The sequence below is a fragment of the Seriola lalandi genome, unplaced genomic scaffold (assembly GCF_002814215.2).
Source record: "Seriola lalandi dorsalis isolate HSWRI2012SDOR001 ecotype SW California unplaced genomic scaffold, Sedor1 jcf7180002054476, whole genome shotgun sequence".
Taxonomy (NCBI): Eukaryota; Metazoa; Chordata; class Actinopteri; order Carangiformes; family Carangidae; genus Seriola; species Seriola lalandi.
This window is the reverse complement of record NW_019525029.1, coordinates 2,048,513-2,063,512: the sequence shown is the minus strand read 5'-3', so window position 1 is coordinate 2,063,512 and position 15,000 is coordinate 2,048,513. Positions and strand designations below refer to the sequence as shown.

The following is a 15,000-nucleotide window of genomic DNA, read 5'->3' as shown; positions in this document are numbered from 1 at the left end:
CAGGTTCTGATGTCACAGTGTGCATGTTCTAGATGTTTGGTCCCCGGAAGAGAAAGGCTTCACTTTTCTTCTGTTCCTCGAACTGAGAGCACGTTTATCAGTACTTCTTACATTTCTTCACTCAATTTGTTTAAAAAAAACAAAAATGTGGTAAGTACCTCGCTGGAGTTTCAAAAATATTGTCTGGTTTTCATTTGAGAATGCAAGAAAACTTGCTCAGCAATTTGGTCAAACATTGAAAACATTAAAGTAGTTGAGGAGATATCGAACTGAGTTTTCTTAACATTATAAACCTCTTTTCACATTTTTAGGCAACATCGTGCATTTAAAGAGGACCAGGTCAGGTTCACTCTGCCAGCCCTGTCCAACAGCAGCCTGCTGACCAGCAGACCGCAGCTTCAGAGCAGCAACGTGCTGAACCTCAAAGAGGAAATCGTCTGTAATCTGGGTGAAGATGTTTCACGGGTAATGAACATCAGCTGATTCTTGCACCATATTTTTATATTTCATATCAATAATCAGGCTTTTTATAACCGGAGACGGTAAATAAGTTGGATGAATCCTTTTTTTATTTTTTATTTTGTAGATCCCCTCTGCCACTCGTAGCACCATGAGGCATCTCAGCTCTCGGCATACAGAGGTCAGCCAGTGGCAGGCCCAGATATCTGAGAGCATTGGGCGTGTGAACCGGGAAATCTCTGCTGTGGAGCTGGTACATGCATATGCACATACACGAGTAGCTGCACTCTCAGTTCAGTTCACCACCACAGAAACCACTTTTATTCAAAATCTAACTCTCATTTTCAACATTGCTCTTGCCTCAGGTGAAAAACACAGCTGAGTGCTACCTCCAGGAGAGGCAGCTGTACAGTCAGCTCATGAGCAACTGTGTGGCGCTCCAAAAAAGTTTGGGCACATCGGTCCTGACACAGGACCACATCCTTATTCAGCTCAAGAAAGAAGAGCAGCTTACCAGTGAGACCAGAGAGCTGCTCCAGAAGCAGATCTGCAGCCTGCTCCACAAACTGAGGTCAGACAGACACAGTCATCTCTGAGTGATTCCTGGCGCTCTTTTGTTATGTCAATATAAGCCTCTTAATTTAAAGTATCCAGTATTTAGTTTGTCTGTGTTATGTCAAGATTAAGAAAAAAAGATTTTCTTAATCTTCAAATATTCTTCGATTAAAGTGGAATCATTGGAGAAAAAACAAGGAATTCAAACCTCACTCTGGATTTGATCCCAGTGACTAAAGAAAGTAGAAATAGAAAATGGCTTAGACTTAAACATGATATGAAATCTGCTCCTGCTGCGTCACACCTTGTTTCCTATTCCTCCCACCAGCACTCTGAAGGAGATCCGCACTCAGCTGCTGGCCGATTTTCAGGACAAGGGTGAAGCCATAAAGCTTACCACCAAATGCATCACCCATGAGGTCAACACCCCGAGCTCCCAGCTCCCTGCCGGTCAATACAAGCCCAACCATGTGACCTATGACAAGTGGCTGTCCCACTGCAGGGACCTGAGGCTGACGGCTGACAATTTGATTAAAGACTCTTCTACCTTAAGGGGAAACCTGCGGTTCACCATAGCTAATGTAAGACAACACTGACCATACCTGTCTCACCTGAATACTTTTCTGTCAGTATGAGTGTTTACATTATTCTTTATCTCCAAATTAAAGTCTGGACTCTAAAGGTTCAGAGCTCAGTAGCAGGAGATGACATTTAGGCTCAATTTATTTCCTTATTTTCTGCAGGCCATCCATTCTAATCAACATTTTCTCAGCTTTTCTCCATATAACCAGAGTAATATTTTTAGTTCTGTCTGAACTACGCATGCTTGTCTCTCATCCACTTGCTGATGTGTGTGACAATTACAGCTGAAAAATGCCCAAGAACGCCAGCGCCGCAGCACAGACGACTGTCTGAGGAAGAAGATCAATGAGCTGAGCAGGTTCCAGGACATGATGATCTGGGAGAGGCAGCAGGTCAGTCCAGTGGATTTTAGGGACAACTTACTCAGCCTACCATCCACAGAATAATTGTATTCAACTTTTTGTGATGGTTACTAATTCTTTTATGGCTTTCTCTCATCTCCAGATAAAGGGTGAGATTTCTGATCTGACCAATGACATACAGAAAGTGACAGGTCAGATCAGGAACTGTGACTCCAAGCTGCATCAGGCCACCCACCGCCTGGACATCCTCAACCAGAGACCAAGACATGAGCTCTGCCTGGACCAGGTATGTGCCTCGCTGAACAGTTACAGTTATCAGTGTCAGAAACACAGACGTTAAATGGTCTTTCAGTTCTCAGTTGTTGTTACTGTTTAGATGTGGTGGCTTTAACCGTGTTTTGCTGTTCCTCCTCCAGCCCCACTTCAGCCTCACACTGGAGAAATATGACCTGACAAAGATGGCAGCCGGACTTCACCCAGTGCTGAAGCAGTCCCAGTAAGTAACTCTAATTAGACCAGACGATAACTATAGCCCCTTCACCTCATGTCCTACATTTAAATAATTTGACCATCTTCTTTAGGATATCTTGAATGTACTCATTTGTGATGTGAACCATCATTCCTAGGCAGGAACTGGGACTCACACGCAGGCGTCTGATGATTCTGGAGGACAAACTGGCCAAAAATGCTCATACCCTGGATGTGGAGCAGAAGTGCCAGAACCTTCACCAGAGTTTCCTGCCTACACTCGACACCATTGTGGTCCTGGCCAACAAGCCACAGATCCCCTCAACCATGGGCCGCTCCAGCCCTCACGCCTACCTACAGTAGAGCTTGGTGGAGTGCTTTAGCACTTTATTGCACCCCTGTTGTCTTTTCCATGTGGTGTTGCAAAAATTAATAAAATATCTCATTGCAAACTAATATTGGCTTGTTGAGAATCAGTAGTCTTCTGGTGGGGATAAAGATATACGTTTTTCAAGATAACTGAACTCTGCTTTGTAACTTTAGCCATGCACCCAAAACATCAAAAAATTACAAAAAAAAGTTTCTGAAAAAAAATTAAATCATTGCAAACACTGATTTAAAGATGGATCATATTAAGTTATATTAAACAGGCCTTTGTTAAGCACTCTGTTTGGATGCCCCTGCACTTTGATGGTACAGTTTATCTGTTTGCACAAGTTTTCAGGAGTTTTGAGGCTGTTCCCTTTGAATATTGAATTCTTTAGCAAATTTCTGGTCATAATTCAGATACTTTTGTCTCCTTGGTGTTCTGTTTGTTCTCAAAAACACTAGCAAAGTGCTGATGGACGGGGGAATAATAAACTTACCTTGAGGCCCATATGATTTTGGGTGATATTGTGTTTTGCTGCACTTTCTCAAACAAGAGGAATTGGTGAGAATGATGACAATACAAGAAACCGACTTTTAATTATTTATTTAGGATTAATAAAAAAAACAGCTGACACACTGTACATGGGGCCTCCTGGGCAGTTGGCTGCTTTGCCCTGTTGGTTCCAGTAATTCTAAACTTAACACTTTTAAGAAGTTCTCCAAATTAAAGTTTACACTGTATAATTATTGCTGGTGTTTGGGGATGAGTGTCTGAAAGGTTGAGGGCCTTGGAGTCAAGTGTTTGTAAAATCGTGATGGTTGTGATTACCTCTCGGTGACCTGAGTCGTCAGTGTGTGTGTAACACAGCTGATGAAGTGTATCAGTGCAGCATCAGAAGCCGGTGTTTTGTAGTGTGTTGTCCCTCGGTGTCAACCTCTTTAACCGGGTCACATTTATTGTAGCAACGGCCCCTAGCAACGTAGCGGGTCCATGGAGACCGACTGTCCCTCTGTGTAAAGGAATGCCAGGTTACACGGGTCCATATACCGACAGCAGACACGGCGAGGTGTAATTAAACACGACATTTATGACTTTTATGACTTTTATGGACTTATTTCACATCGTTGCTTTGAGGTGAACATGGGATGCGGCAGCTCCACAACCACCGCGGTGGTCCAACCGTTGACACAGGGGGAGGTGAATGGAGACGAGGTAAGCTCCGTGTCACACAACCCGCCACTTTCAGTCATTTATAACAGTTTAAAACGAGAAAAAAATTTACAGTAATATCATAAAAAGTATTACAGTTATCTACAGTTAATGTTTGTTGTAGTCACTGAAGTAACGTACCAAGGAGCCGTTAAACCAAAATCTGTGTTCCTTTAAATTGTCTGACCCCAGAGGAAGAACTGACCAAATATTAACTGGTACGTAGTTTTTCTTTCTTACTAACGTTACTGAGTAATAATTTTGATAATAGCTAGTGGTCAAAACATGGCATCTAACAATGTTAGAAAACCTTGGTGGTAAAAGCCAGTGGTAGATGAAGTATTTAATTAAAAAAAGTAGCAATATCACAATGTAAAAATACGTTGATAAAAAGTTCCGTTGCTATATTATTAGCAACGTGAACTTAAAATATGAAAAGTAAATTGCCCTTTATGCAGCAACATTTGTTGGCTGTATTTACCTATTATTAATGATATAGCCTAATTGAGATGCTTTTAGTGTGATTTTAATTCAGCATTTTGAATTTGAATAGATATATGGTGCAGATTCAGAAGTTCACCCCAAAAAAAGGAGACTTTCTATTTCATTTTATTAATTAACTGATTTATTTATTGAATATGGAGATAATCAATTAATAGATTAAATGATTGTAACAAATTAAGACATGTATGATGGATTGTGTGTATGACACTGACCAAAAAACAATGGAAACCATCCTTTAATATTGGGGTGTGCCTTAAAAGGGCCTTAGGTGAATATTCAGGGACAGTTTTCATGTTTTCTGGTCAATAGATACAATCCCTTAAAAATATTTTAATATGTTACAATCCATACATAAGCCTACAGTACATGTTGGATGTGAGCATCTGAATTGGCATGCACGGGATGCCAAACACCATGTTGTAATCACCATGATATAATTAATATAACTGTATACTAATTAGGTAGATGGTATGATTTGTTGGTGCTACCCGCCATGTATGATTATTAATGTTCCTGAGCTACTGTGTTCATGACAATGTGTCAACACGCAGATGCCACCATGACAACATCATGTCTGAGAAACCATGAAGACTGGGGTCAGGATATAGAAACAAGCAGTAGGGTCAGGAATTTATGTCTTGTGGCTTATTTTTTCTGCATTTATATTGTGTCTGTGTCATGTCAGGAGGAGACAGGAAGTAAACTCGGTAGCCGTGGAGACTCTGCCGTGTCAAAGGGCACCACGGACAGCGGGGTGGTGATGGAGAACAAGGAGATCCCCGGGTTACCTGGAGCAGTGCCCAGAAAACTCCCTCCTCTAACATCTGCGTGTGTCAAAGAAATCGAAGCAGATAGGATTACAAAAGACGGTGGGCCGACAAACCTGCTGAATAGAAAAGACTTTGTCACACAGCAGAGAAAATCCAGCGCATACATCTAAAGTGTTTTTTTTTGTCTTGTGTGTCTCCAACAGCAGCCAGCCCAGGATTGCTGCAGCAGGACAGCACAGCGCAGGAGCGCCAAAAGTCCTGTGAGATCCTGAAGGAGCTCCTGAATCAGGGCATCATCCCATTAGGACAGACCAGACAGGGGAGCAGCATCTGTGGAGAGGCCTACAGCATCATGGTGGGTAGTTAGTGCACACTGGTCAATGTGGGAACAGACTAACAGGTCCACTATCTGCCGTCCCTCTACAAGTAGAATTACATCTGGGTAGATGAATATAATATCAGTATTGACACTGACTAGATGTGCTCATATTCTTGGTCATAACATTGTGATACTGTACAAATCTAAACAGCTGCATTAAACTTTTCTCAACACATCTGACAGTTCTAGCTGAGTGACATGAAAAAAGAATATCTCCTCTTATTAAGTGTGTGTTTCATCATTATACTGATATTTGATTTTATCATTTAGGCTCAGAACAGACTTTGCTGCAGTGAATTTACTTTCAGATCTGATGTCAGCAGGACTATAAAATTACTTTGAAGTGATGGCCAGAGAGAGCAGCCACCATAACATCCTCATTAAGAATTCCTGTTTCTCTATCTTTTTAAATCGATAAAGAAAATATTAAATGAGACCACACTGCCCATCACTTCGTAATAGGCACATTATCCATGTAGTCTGCTGAGATTTAACTGTATAAATTACACAAAGTAAGTAGTAGTGGCCAGCGGTTGCCATGGTCACCATATAGATTATAGCTTTGCCTCGTTATAGGCCCATTTTGACATGTCACAGCAGGGAAAGCACAGGTGTAACTAATAACGTTAACGATGCTCTGTTCCATTCAAGTGTGTCCCAAATCCATACTACATACAGTAGCCGGCTAACTGTATGCAGTAGCCTATGTATATTGATTTGACATTCAATGTTTTGATAAAGGAAAAAGAAGAAAATCAAAATACTTATACCAACAGAAAATGAGACAATACGTACAACTCTGGACGTCTGTGACTGTAGACTGGCAGTGTCGGTAGACCTTTTTCACAGCAGATATGTTGTCGTAGCGGAAAAAGCACAGGTGTAATTGATAACATTAATTAGGGCTGGCTTTCACTCAGATGAACCAGCCTCCCAAAGGAGTAAAGTGTTTTTGTGAAGGTTGAATGCCTTTTTCATTTGTCAAGATCTTTCTGGAGCTGTATCGTTCCATCCACAATTTATTTAAATTTTTTACCTGCTATGAGCAGCGTTTTAATTTCCTTTGCGCATTGCATTGTGTGATAATGGTGTACATAAACAGCACACTCAAAAATCAACCCATATTTATTATCTTTTCTGTCTGGTCTGAGCAAAATACTTTTCAAGTTTTTGAAGCAGCTATTCAGCCATAATTAATCTCATTAATTATACCTATGCTTTTCCTACTGTGACAAAATGTCCTCTGTGAAAAAGGATTGTTGACTGCACTGGCCACTACACACTGGTAGTGAGACACCTGTCCAATGAAAATTGTGTGAATCGTAAGGTCCACTGTATTTATATGATTTCTAATGTCTGAATGAGTCGGTGAAAGAGCAGGTGATCTGAAATAGTGACTATTGTGCTTATGACCGCACAGAAAAAACTGAGCAATATACCGATTTGTGGTCTCGACCTAGCCACCCATAAGGAGATTTTTTGGCTCCACAACACTAACTGGTGCCCCAGAAGAAAGTACAGTAGTACAGTTTAAAGGGAATTTATAATAATTTATGGTAAAGTATTAAAGTGCAGTGAAGTATGTAGCAGGACATCGGTTTGTGTTGCTAAATTATATCTCACAGGTGAGGTCAATAAGTTTCAGTGTTAAGTGCATTCACCTGTAATGTTTGTGTGCTCTCTGTCTCCCTCTGCTGTTTTTGTGTGTGTGTGTGTGTGTGTGTGTGTGTGTGTGTGTGTGTGTGTGTGTGTGTGTTTGTGTTTGTGTGTGTGTGCGTCCGTGGGTGCGTGCGTGTGTCAGCTGCACGACAGAGATGTCAGGCGAAGGCCTCCTGCCAGATTGGAGTCTTTGAAGGCCAAAAACGTGCAAAGTCTCCCCAGCAAAGAAGAGATTGATAAGAAGATAAGACTTGTTGAAGAAAGACGCAAGGTAGAGTGCGTGTATATATGTATGTATTTGTGTGTGAACACCTTTGCTCTTTCTCCCTGTCTCCCTCTCACATTGATCTCTTTTTTTTTCTCATTTGTTCCCTCCACTTCTCAGTTAAGAGAAGATGAGCTCAGGATGCGTTTAAGGACCAAGTCAGCGCGTGTCCGTGTCCGTGTCCGTGCCGCCATCTCCAGTAGAGAGGAAGATGAAGACATGTCCCTCAACCCTGTTAACCCCCTACAATCACCTCTCACCTGTGAACCGACTCCAGCTCTACTGTTTCACGGCCTGACTGGCGCCAGTGGAGGAGAGTGTGTAAGAGAGGCTGGAGGTGACGGCACAGAGAGTGAAAAAGAAATCGGTAAAGCACAGACCTCAAAAGGGAGTGAGAAGGGAAGAGCGAGTGGAGATAGCAGAGGGCAAAGTGCAGAGTGGGTGAATGAGGATGGTGATGAGGCGAAGAAAGAGGAGGAGCTAAACGAGGTGGAAGAGCTCCAGGCAGGGCAGCTCCTCACCGCCTCGGGGGAGCTGGAGAGTGATTCTAGTTTTCAACATGCAAAAGACAAAGAGGAGACATTTTAAATTAATACATGAATGAGCCATTAATCAGCACTAAGAGAGGGAAAAGAGAAAGAAAGCCAAAATATTTCCTTTTGCATAGAGGTGACGCCTGTTGAAACTTTTATAATTTTATAACACATTTATAATGTGTATATTGTTGGAGAGAAACTGACAGATGTAATTAAGCTGTGTTAAAATGAGGCTAATGTGGAGGTGAATTGTTAGCATCATTTCCACTGCATAGCAGCACATTGGCCCATAAATACCGTAATAATAATATTGTAGCTCACTAATAAGCACAGGAATATGAGGGTTTTCTTTGCAATGTAATGTCATTTAACTCAGTGCTTTAATGAATATCACCAAAACTTAATGTTCTTGCCAACATACCAAATTGATTTTTGTTTGACATTTTATTTGTTGAAAAATTATATTGTTAAGTCTCATTTTGCATGTGAAGAATGCACTTTGTGCAGTTGCTCTGTTGGACATAAGATGGCGCTGTTTCAGTAGGTTGAAGTTGTGTTAACAGCGCTCTGATGTCACTACACCATATCTATAAGTTGAGGTATTTATCAGGAGGAGGTTTTGGCAGCATGTGAGGATGTGCCTTCTTTTGAGAGGATGTGTAAGCTGATGTTGTTATTAATCAGTTAAGTCCCCAGTTGTCCCTAAATGTTGTTCATGTGAAAGGGTTGTGTTTGTGCTCAGCAATTTGTCAGAATCCAAAATGCAGAACTTTATGAAATTTACTCATTAACCAGAGTAAGTTTTAACTTTTAGCTTTGTTGTTTTCTCCAGGAGAGAGTAGGGGGAGGTTTTCTGCGACTTTGGTTTGACTGTGCTGTGGGTATTCAGCTGTTCCAGTGACCTTTGACCTTTAGCTTTTCTCTGCCTGACAGGTGTGTGCTAAAGCCAAATGGGTAACAAGCACAGAGTTACAGTTTCATCTCCCCAGAACAACTTTCTTTGTCTTGATTAAAATGGAAAAATTCCCATGCAAAATGTGTATGTTTGAATGAATTACAGGTCCAGCCAACATGGGAGCCACATTTATAGCATTAAATGTTTCTGGTGATGATTGCTGACACATTTATACTGTAAGATATTCCCATTTCATATAATGTGGAGTTATCTGTTTGTGTATTTCTGACGATTATTGTGAAATAATTTATGATTAAACTTTTAAATGTTGCTACAGCCAGTTATTGTAAAACTATAAGAGGATTCAGACTAGTCAACATGCTGCACATCGGCAGAGACAACAAGGGGATGCAACCTGACCAGATCCCCATTGTTGAGCCAGGGAAACTCAATATTGGTCCCCTTTCAAGACTCTAGTCAAAACTTTAAAGGGCGTGTGGCTGCATTAATAAAATAGTGAGTGAACAGAGACACTGCAGAAAGAAGCTCTATCAGGTTTCATTTCATTGTGATCTAGAGTTCTGCAGTGGCAATTCACATTCAGATGGACGAGACAGGGTTTATATGGATCCTATGGATCTTTGAGAATAGAGATTTTGATTGTAGTTCTTATAATTAGCTTGCGAAGAGCATTTGGTATCAGACCAAAAACAAATGTTAACACTGTGAAAACACATAGTAACTGCGGTGATCAGCATCTCACTTACACATCACGTGGTTGGTCATTAGTGTCCAGGAGACATTAACTTCATTGGCACGGTTTGTCAAATGACACCTGGTTATGATTATGTCCCCACTGCAAATGTGTGAACTCACAGCGTTACATGCAGTGACGGGATGACTGTAGGCCAGAGCACAGAGCCGCCATGAATGATTAACAGCAGAGTTCCCTCTCACATTACTGGAGGGAGTATTACTCACCCTGGCTGCTCAAAACGAGGTCCAGAGATCCAGCAGCCAGCCCAGTGCAGAGGAGGCCAAGCATCACAAGTTATTTTAATCATTGATGTTCAGAGACTAATTGAATTGATCCATGGCCGTTTTACTTGATCCTTGCGCATCATAATAGCTGTGTGTAATCCTGACGCACGGCGCGTTTGTCACTTTTGAAGTCAGTTCTCGGCTGATTTAATCATTGAAACGTGATCACCAATCTTGTGAAGATAACAAGGGTTGATTCAGCAAAACGTTTTCATCTCAAGGACCTTAAATGGGATGTAGAGTGGATATGACTTTTTCAAACCTATTATTGATTCATAGAACAGTGCAGTCCCTGATCTTAAGACCTTTACAGTCTGGGAACCTTTTAAAAACGTTGTAAGGAAATTCCCCACGACTCTTTCAAACTGCATCACGCTGTCCGCATGGACACAGAAACCTGCCAAAACCCCCCCACAAGTGGACTCTCTTGAAGGCTGATCCTTCCAGCGGAGCCTCGGTGCTGCACCTGTCTGTCTGCTCACTGCTGCCTGTGTGTCTGTCCCCGGGCTGTGTTCAGTCCCTGACCGGCTGTTTATATAGGAGGCCTAATCCATGCTGGCCTATAGAGACAGATCCGATCTGTTTTCCACGGCAAAGCCCAAGCCCGATCTACATTTTATCCCAGCAAAGAGAGAAGAGACCAAAAATCAGCAGATGTTTATTTATAATGCAGTGGAAATCATACAAACATTTCCTGTGCGTTTGATTATTTTTCACATGAACCACACTGAATCTCCTTAAGGTCGTCTCTCCTCTTAGCCTCCAACATATCATGAGTGGAATCAGGGTCTTTTGATCCCTGATGTCAAATTAAACGCAATTCTAGTAAAGACAGGTCTCTTTTTTGTGAAGGAGCCCCAGTGTTTCACATGTGCAGGCTTCCCAGCTGTTTGTGCGCGCTGGTGGTGGGCGGGCAGAGATGGACTAAAAGCTGGGTGGAGTTAGGAGCGAGCGCTTTTAGGAATGGGTCCCAAAGCTATTTAGTTAGACAGCAGAGTTGCCAAGAAGAGCTGGAAACACCTGATGGTCTCTTTGGGACAATCCGCTCCATATAACTCTCCTCTTAACTGTCAGAAGATAAATCTACCTCCAGGCTTCATTTTTGTCGAGTTTTTGTTTTGTTTTCTCTTCTGAAAAAAAAAAAGTTACAGAGCCAGCTGATCTCTCTCTCTCTCTCCCTCTCTCTCTCTCTCTCTCTCTCTCTCTCTTCTTTCTTCATCCAAAGAATTACTGATAAGGAGACATTGCACTACTCTTTTTTTTTTTAATTGTTCCTATTTATTGTATTTTGCACTAACGATGCACACCACGCAAAAGGACACAACCTATACGAAGATTTTTGTCGGGGGTCTTCCCTACCACACCACGGATTCAAGTCTCAGGAAATATTTTGAGGTGTTCGGTGAGATTGAAGAAGCGGTGGTGATTACCGACAGACAGACCGGCAAGTCTAGAGGTTATGGATTCGTAAGTATCACTTTTATTACGTTTAAACCAAATTCTAAAACATTTTACGCAAGGAGGGTAAATCCTGCCATCGCACCTCTCCGTTCACGGCTGTTGCTCTCTTTCACAGCATCACAACTAACACGAACATATTTGCAGTCAGGGGGATGTTTATGTTTTGATAAGCTGACCCTGTTTTAAATTTGTCATTGGCTTCTGTTGCAATCTCGCACCCCCCGACTTGTTGCGCGTCGGTATGCGCCCTGACATGTTTTAAAGTGAGCTGGCCCGTCTCACTGACAGCTCTGCTGGGCTGAGAAAAACCTCACCATGATGCCTCGATATTACAGAGCAGCTTTCTGACACGGTCACGCTGGTTTCATCATCCCACAGATGTTTACAACGTTGGGAAAATATTTTGTTCCCACTTGTCACAAAACCTGACAAAAAAAAATAAATTCTGACGTAGTTGTTTAAAATATCTCTTTTTTTTAATGAAACTTTATCATAGACATAATTAATTGATATAAATGAAGCAAACCCACCCAAAGAGGGACCCGGCTCTTATTTGGCCTCTTCAAATACTGTTTAATGATATTTGAGACAAAGCTTTGGTATATGAAGTTTCAATCACACCTGAGATGCACAAAATTTCACTGTAAACCTGACGTCAATTTTTATATAGGTTCCTCTTAAATCATCTCTCCACTACTGTAGCTATACATCAAATTTGTTCATTATTCCTCCCAAAGATGGTTTTTGTCTCGTTGTTTCAGTGACTTCCGTTGCAAAAGTTAAAATCAAAAATAATGGAGTGGAGAGAAGAAGTTAGTGAAACTCTGAACAGAGGAATAAAGTTTGGTTGTTGTAATTGGAGCGACACTGGAGCCATGTTCAGTCAGTCAACTCAGCCAGGCTCCCATTCACTGCTGATAGTTTCAACACATCCACATGAGGGTGATGGATGTGTGTGTGTGCTGCCAGACACTCGCTGCTGTTGGTGATGGCCACACACACACACACACACACACACACACACACACACACACACACACATAGACACACAGCGAAAGAGAGAGCTAACATGTGCACACAGCAGGTGAACCCACACTCATATACATGTTTTCTATCTTTGTTTTAAACACACACACACACACACGCACACACACACACACACACGCTGTCTTTAAGAAGCCTTAGTCTTTGTTCATCCCTCTATTCACTGCCGCCATGGCAACCTGTTGTTTTCAAAGAGTCTGCAGGTATTGAGTAACTGTCAACCGAACATATGACTTACATGTTTGCCTGAATAATCTACATCTTTCCCACCCTGTATGTGTGCATCTCTCTCTCAGGTGACGATGGCGGATCGCTCGGCTGCAGACCGGGCCTGTAAGGACCCCAACCCAATCATTGACGGCAGGAAGGCCAACGTCAACCTGGCCTACCTGGGCGCCAAGCCTCGGGTGATGCAGCCAGGTAAAGACAACCCAACAACCCCAGTGTTTTAATTCAGCACAGCAAGTGAACTTTGCTCCCACTGTGTTTGTCTGGGATCAGTAAGTGTGTGGTTGGTTTTATTAGCAAAGCAGCACACAAGAAAATCAAGCCGATCCTTCCTGATTTTCACCTGAGGGTTCGTTTGTCTTGAAGGTTGCTGCTGCGGATGTAGGAACATGTTAGGAGTCTCATAGTTTACAGAGTCTCAGTCAAGAGTAGGAATGAACAGTATACTCAGTGTTTCAGTGAGTTTCTTTTATCTCCTCCGTTTCGCAGGTTTTACCTTTGGTGTTCCCCAAATTCACCCTGCGTTCATCCAAAGGCCTTATGGGTAAGTACTTATAAGTCTTACATGTTCAGAAGATTGTTGAGATGCTCTTTGCTTATGTAGAGGCACAATTTTAAACGTGATCAATTCAAACATGTTCTCATTTCATCTGTTCTCTGTGTGATAATTGATACTGTAGGTCTGATTTTTGTCTTTCTGTTTTCTCCTCAATTATTAACAATTGCTGATAATTAGAGGTGGACATTAAGTAGTATGTAGCTTGTTTCTGTATGACTGTCCACCCAAAAAAGCCAGTAAAACTGCCTTTTCTAGGTTTGCCTGTTTGTGAGTGTGTGTATACATACGTGTGTGTGTGTGTGTGTGTGTGTGTGTGTGTGTGTGTGTGTGCGTGCTGAGTGGACAATGATGGAAACTTCCAGCCTGACTCAATGTTATCTATCTTTCTCTGGTTCGACAGGCTCGCTCTCGGTTAAGCTAACTGTGCTGGTTTGTGGAATAGTTCTGCAAACATAATCACAGATCAGAGAAAGGAATTACCTGTAGACTCAAACACACACAAACAAGCTCTCAAAATGGTGATTATAGATGCATGTACGTGGGTTTCATTTGACTTATTTTTTTTTTTTTTTATTTGAATAGAACGTAGAGCTTTGTGTGCAGTTATGAAGTGGTGTTGTTAGAAACCGTGTGCTTTCTTACTTTAATGACAAAAAAAGAAAAAAAAAAGCTGGATTGACTGAATTTTTGGGGTGTTCTTTTTCCTTTTTTGTGGAAGCGTGTTAACTTTGCCAAGAAAGAGCAAAGGTTTTTTTTTTTCAATTTTTTTATTGCTTTTAGCTTGTGGTTGACTTGTTTTGTTTAACAGGATGTTGTTTCGTGTGTGTTTTGGCTGTCTTGTTGGAGTGAGAGGTGAATTTTCTGTGTGGAGTTTCTTTAATTTTTGTATTTTTACCCCAGTCACCTCCTTGTTCATACCCCTCACACTTTCACCCCCTTTCCCTTCCAAATAACCAAACCTGTCACTGCTTGTGTTTGCTTACAGCATCTTCCTAGTGTTTCTGGCAGTTTGTTATATTAACACAATGTAAAGATTCACTAAGTCTTGCTCCGTCAACTCATTACAACTGTGTCCTATCTCTCTCTCTCTCTCTCCCTCTCTCTCTCTCTCTCCCTCTCTCTCTCTCTCTCTCTCTCTCTCTCCTCGCTCTCCTGTACACCAAATATCGGAAATTTGTACGTGAATGTTTTACGAATGAATGAATGAGAAGCTTATCAGTTGTGTGTGTGTGTGTGTGTGTGTGTGGCTGCACTGGTACATATGAATATTTGCTCTTGTTGTGTTTGCGTGCGTGTGTGGCTTTGTCCGTCCACATGTACTCTCATTTTCAGCTCAGCTCAGCGCACCAAAGTCTCCAATGTGACACAAACAAATGTCTGGATGTCTCTCTCTCTCTCTCTCTCTCTCTCTCTCTCTCTCTTTCTCTCTCTCTCTCCCTTTCTCCCTCTCTCTCTCTCTCTCTCTCTCTCTCTCTCTCTCTCTCTCTCTCTCTTGTTCTCTCTCAGTGAGCTTTCGTCACATGGGCTCGTGGTGTTAAGGAAAACAAGCGCAGCCATTGTGCCACACAAAGGCCCAAATGCTGATGCTGCAGTCGCATGAAGCTCTGTGTTGTGTGTCTGTGTGTGCGTGTGTGTGTGTGTGTGTGTGTATGTG

The 15,000-nt window shown here is 41.9% G+C and overlaps 3 protein-coding genes across 3 annotated transcripts in view; all 3 read left to right on the top strand.

Moving 5' to 3' along the window:
* Positions 1-2,882, top strand: part of LOC111659380 (tektin-2-like) — a 3,372-nt gene extending 490 nt beyond the window's left edge. Inside the window, exons 1-9 of the mRNA XM_087175611.1 lie at positions 1-150; positions 312-465; positions 587-712; positions 825-1,030; positions 1,343-1,595; positions 1,881-1,988; positions 2,101-2,244; positions 2,375-2,454; positions 2,585-2,882. The exon at positions 1-150 is cut by the window's left edge and continues 490 nt beyond it. Of these exons, the coding sequence (XP_087031737.1) occupies positions 146-150; positions 312-465; positions 587-712; positions 825-1,030; positions 1,343-1,595; positions 1,881-1,988; positions 2,101-2,244; positions 2,375-2,454; positions 2,585-2,789 (1,281 nt within the window). The 5' untranslated portion in view covers positions 1-145 and the 3' untranslated portion in view covers positions 2,790-2,882. The remainder of the gene's footprint in view (positions 151-311; positions 466-586; positions 713-824; positions 1,031-1,342; positions 1,596-1,880; positions 1,989-2,100; positions 2,245-2,374; positions 2,455-2,584) is intronic.
* Positions 2,883-3,834: 952 nt separating this feature from the next.
* On the top strand, positions 3,835-9,297 carry stmnd1 (stathmin domain containing 1). Its single transcript, XM_087175564.1, has 6 exons — positions 3,835-4,008; positions 5,195-5,378; positions 5,495-5,641; positions 6,189-6,190; positions 7,460-7,588; positions 7,703-9,297. The coding sequence occupies exons 1-6, from the start codon at positions 3,937-3,939 to the stop codon at positions 8,168-8,170; spliced, it is 1,002 nt and encodes a 333-aa protein (XP_087031690.1). The 5' UTR covers positions 3,835-3,936; the 3' UTR covers positions 8,171-9,297.
* A 1,735-nt stretch (positions 9,298-11,032) lies between these two features.
* rbm24a (RNA binding motif protein 24a) overlaps positions 11,033-15,000 on the top strand; it is a 9,964-nt gene continuing 5,996 nt past the window's right edge. Inside the window, exons 1-3 of the mRNA XM_023412285.2 lie at positions 11,033-11,521; positions 12,856-12,979; positions 13,277-13,331. Of these exons, the coding sequence (XP_023268053.1) occupies positions 11,354-11,521; positions 12,856-12,979; positions 13,277-13,331 (347 nt within the window). The 5' untranslated portion in view covers positions 11,033-11,353. The remainder of the gene's footprint in view (positions 11,522-12,855; positions 12,980-13,276; positions 13,332-15,000) is intronic.

What these genes read in the sequence shown, in the direction of transcription:
- stmnd1 (XM_087175564.1), top strand. Translation starts at nt 3,937, where the DNA reads ATGGGATGCGGCAGCTCCACAACCACCGCGGTGGTCCAACCGTTGACA. An exon ending in GGGAGGTGAATGGAGACGAG is followed by an intron (nt 4,009 to 5,194) that starts GTAAGCTCCGTG and finishes GTGTCATGTCAG; the next exon opens with GAGGAGACAGGAAGTAAACT. An exon ending in TTGTTGAAGAAAGACGCAAG is followed by an intron (nt 7,589 to 7,702) that starts GTAGAGTGCGTG and finishes TCCACTTCTCAG; the next exon opens with TTAAGAGAAGATGAGCTCAG.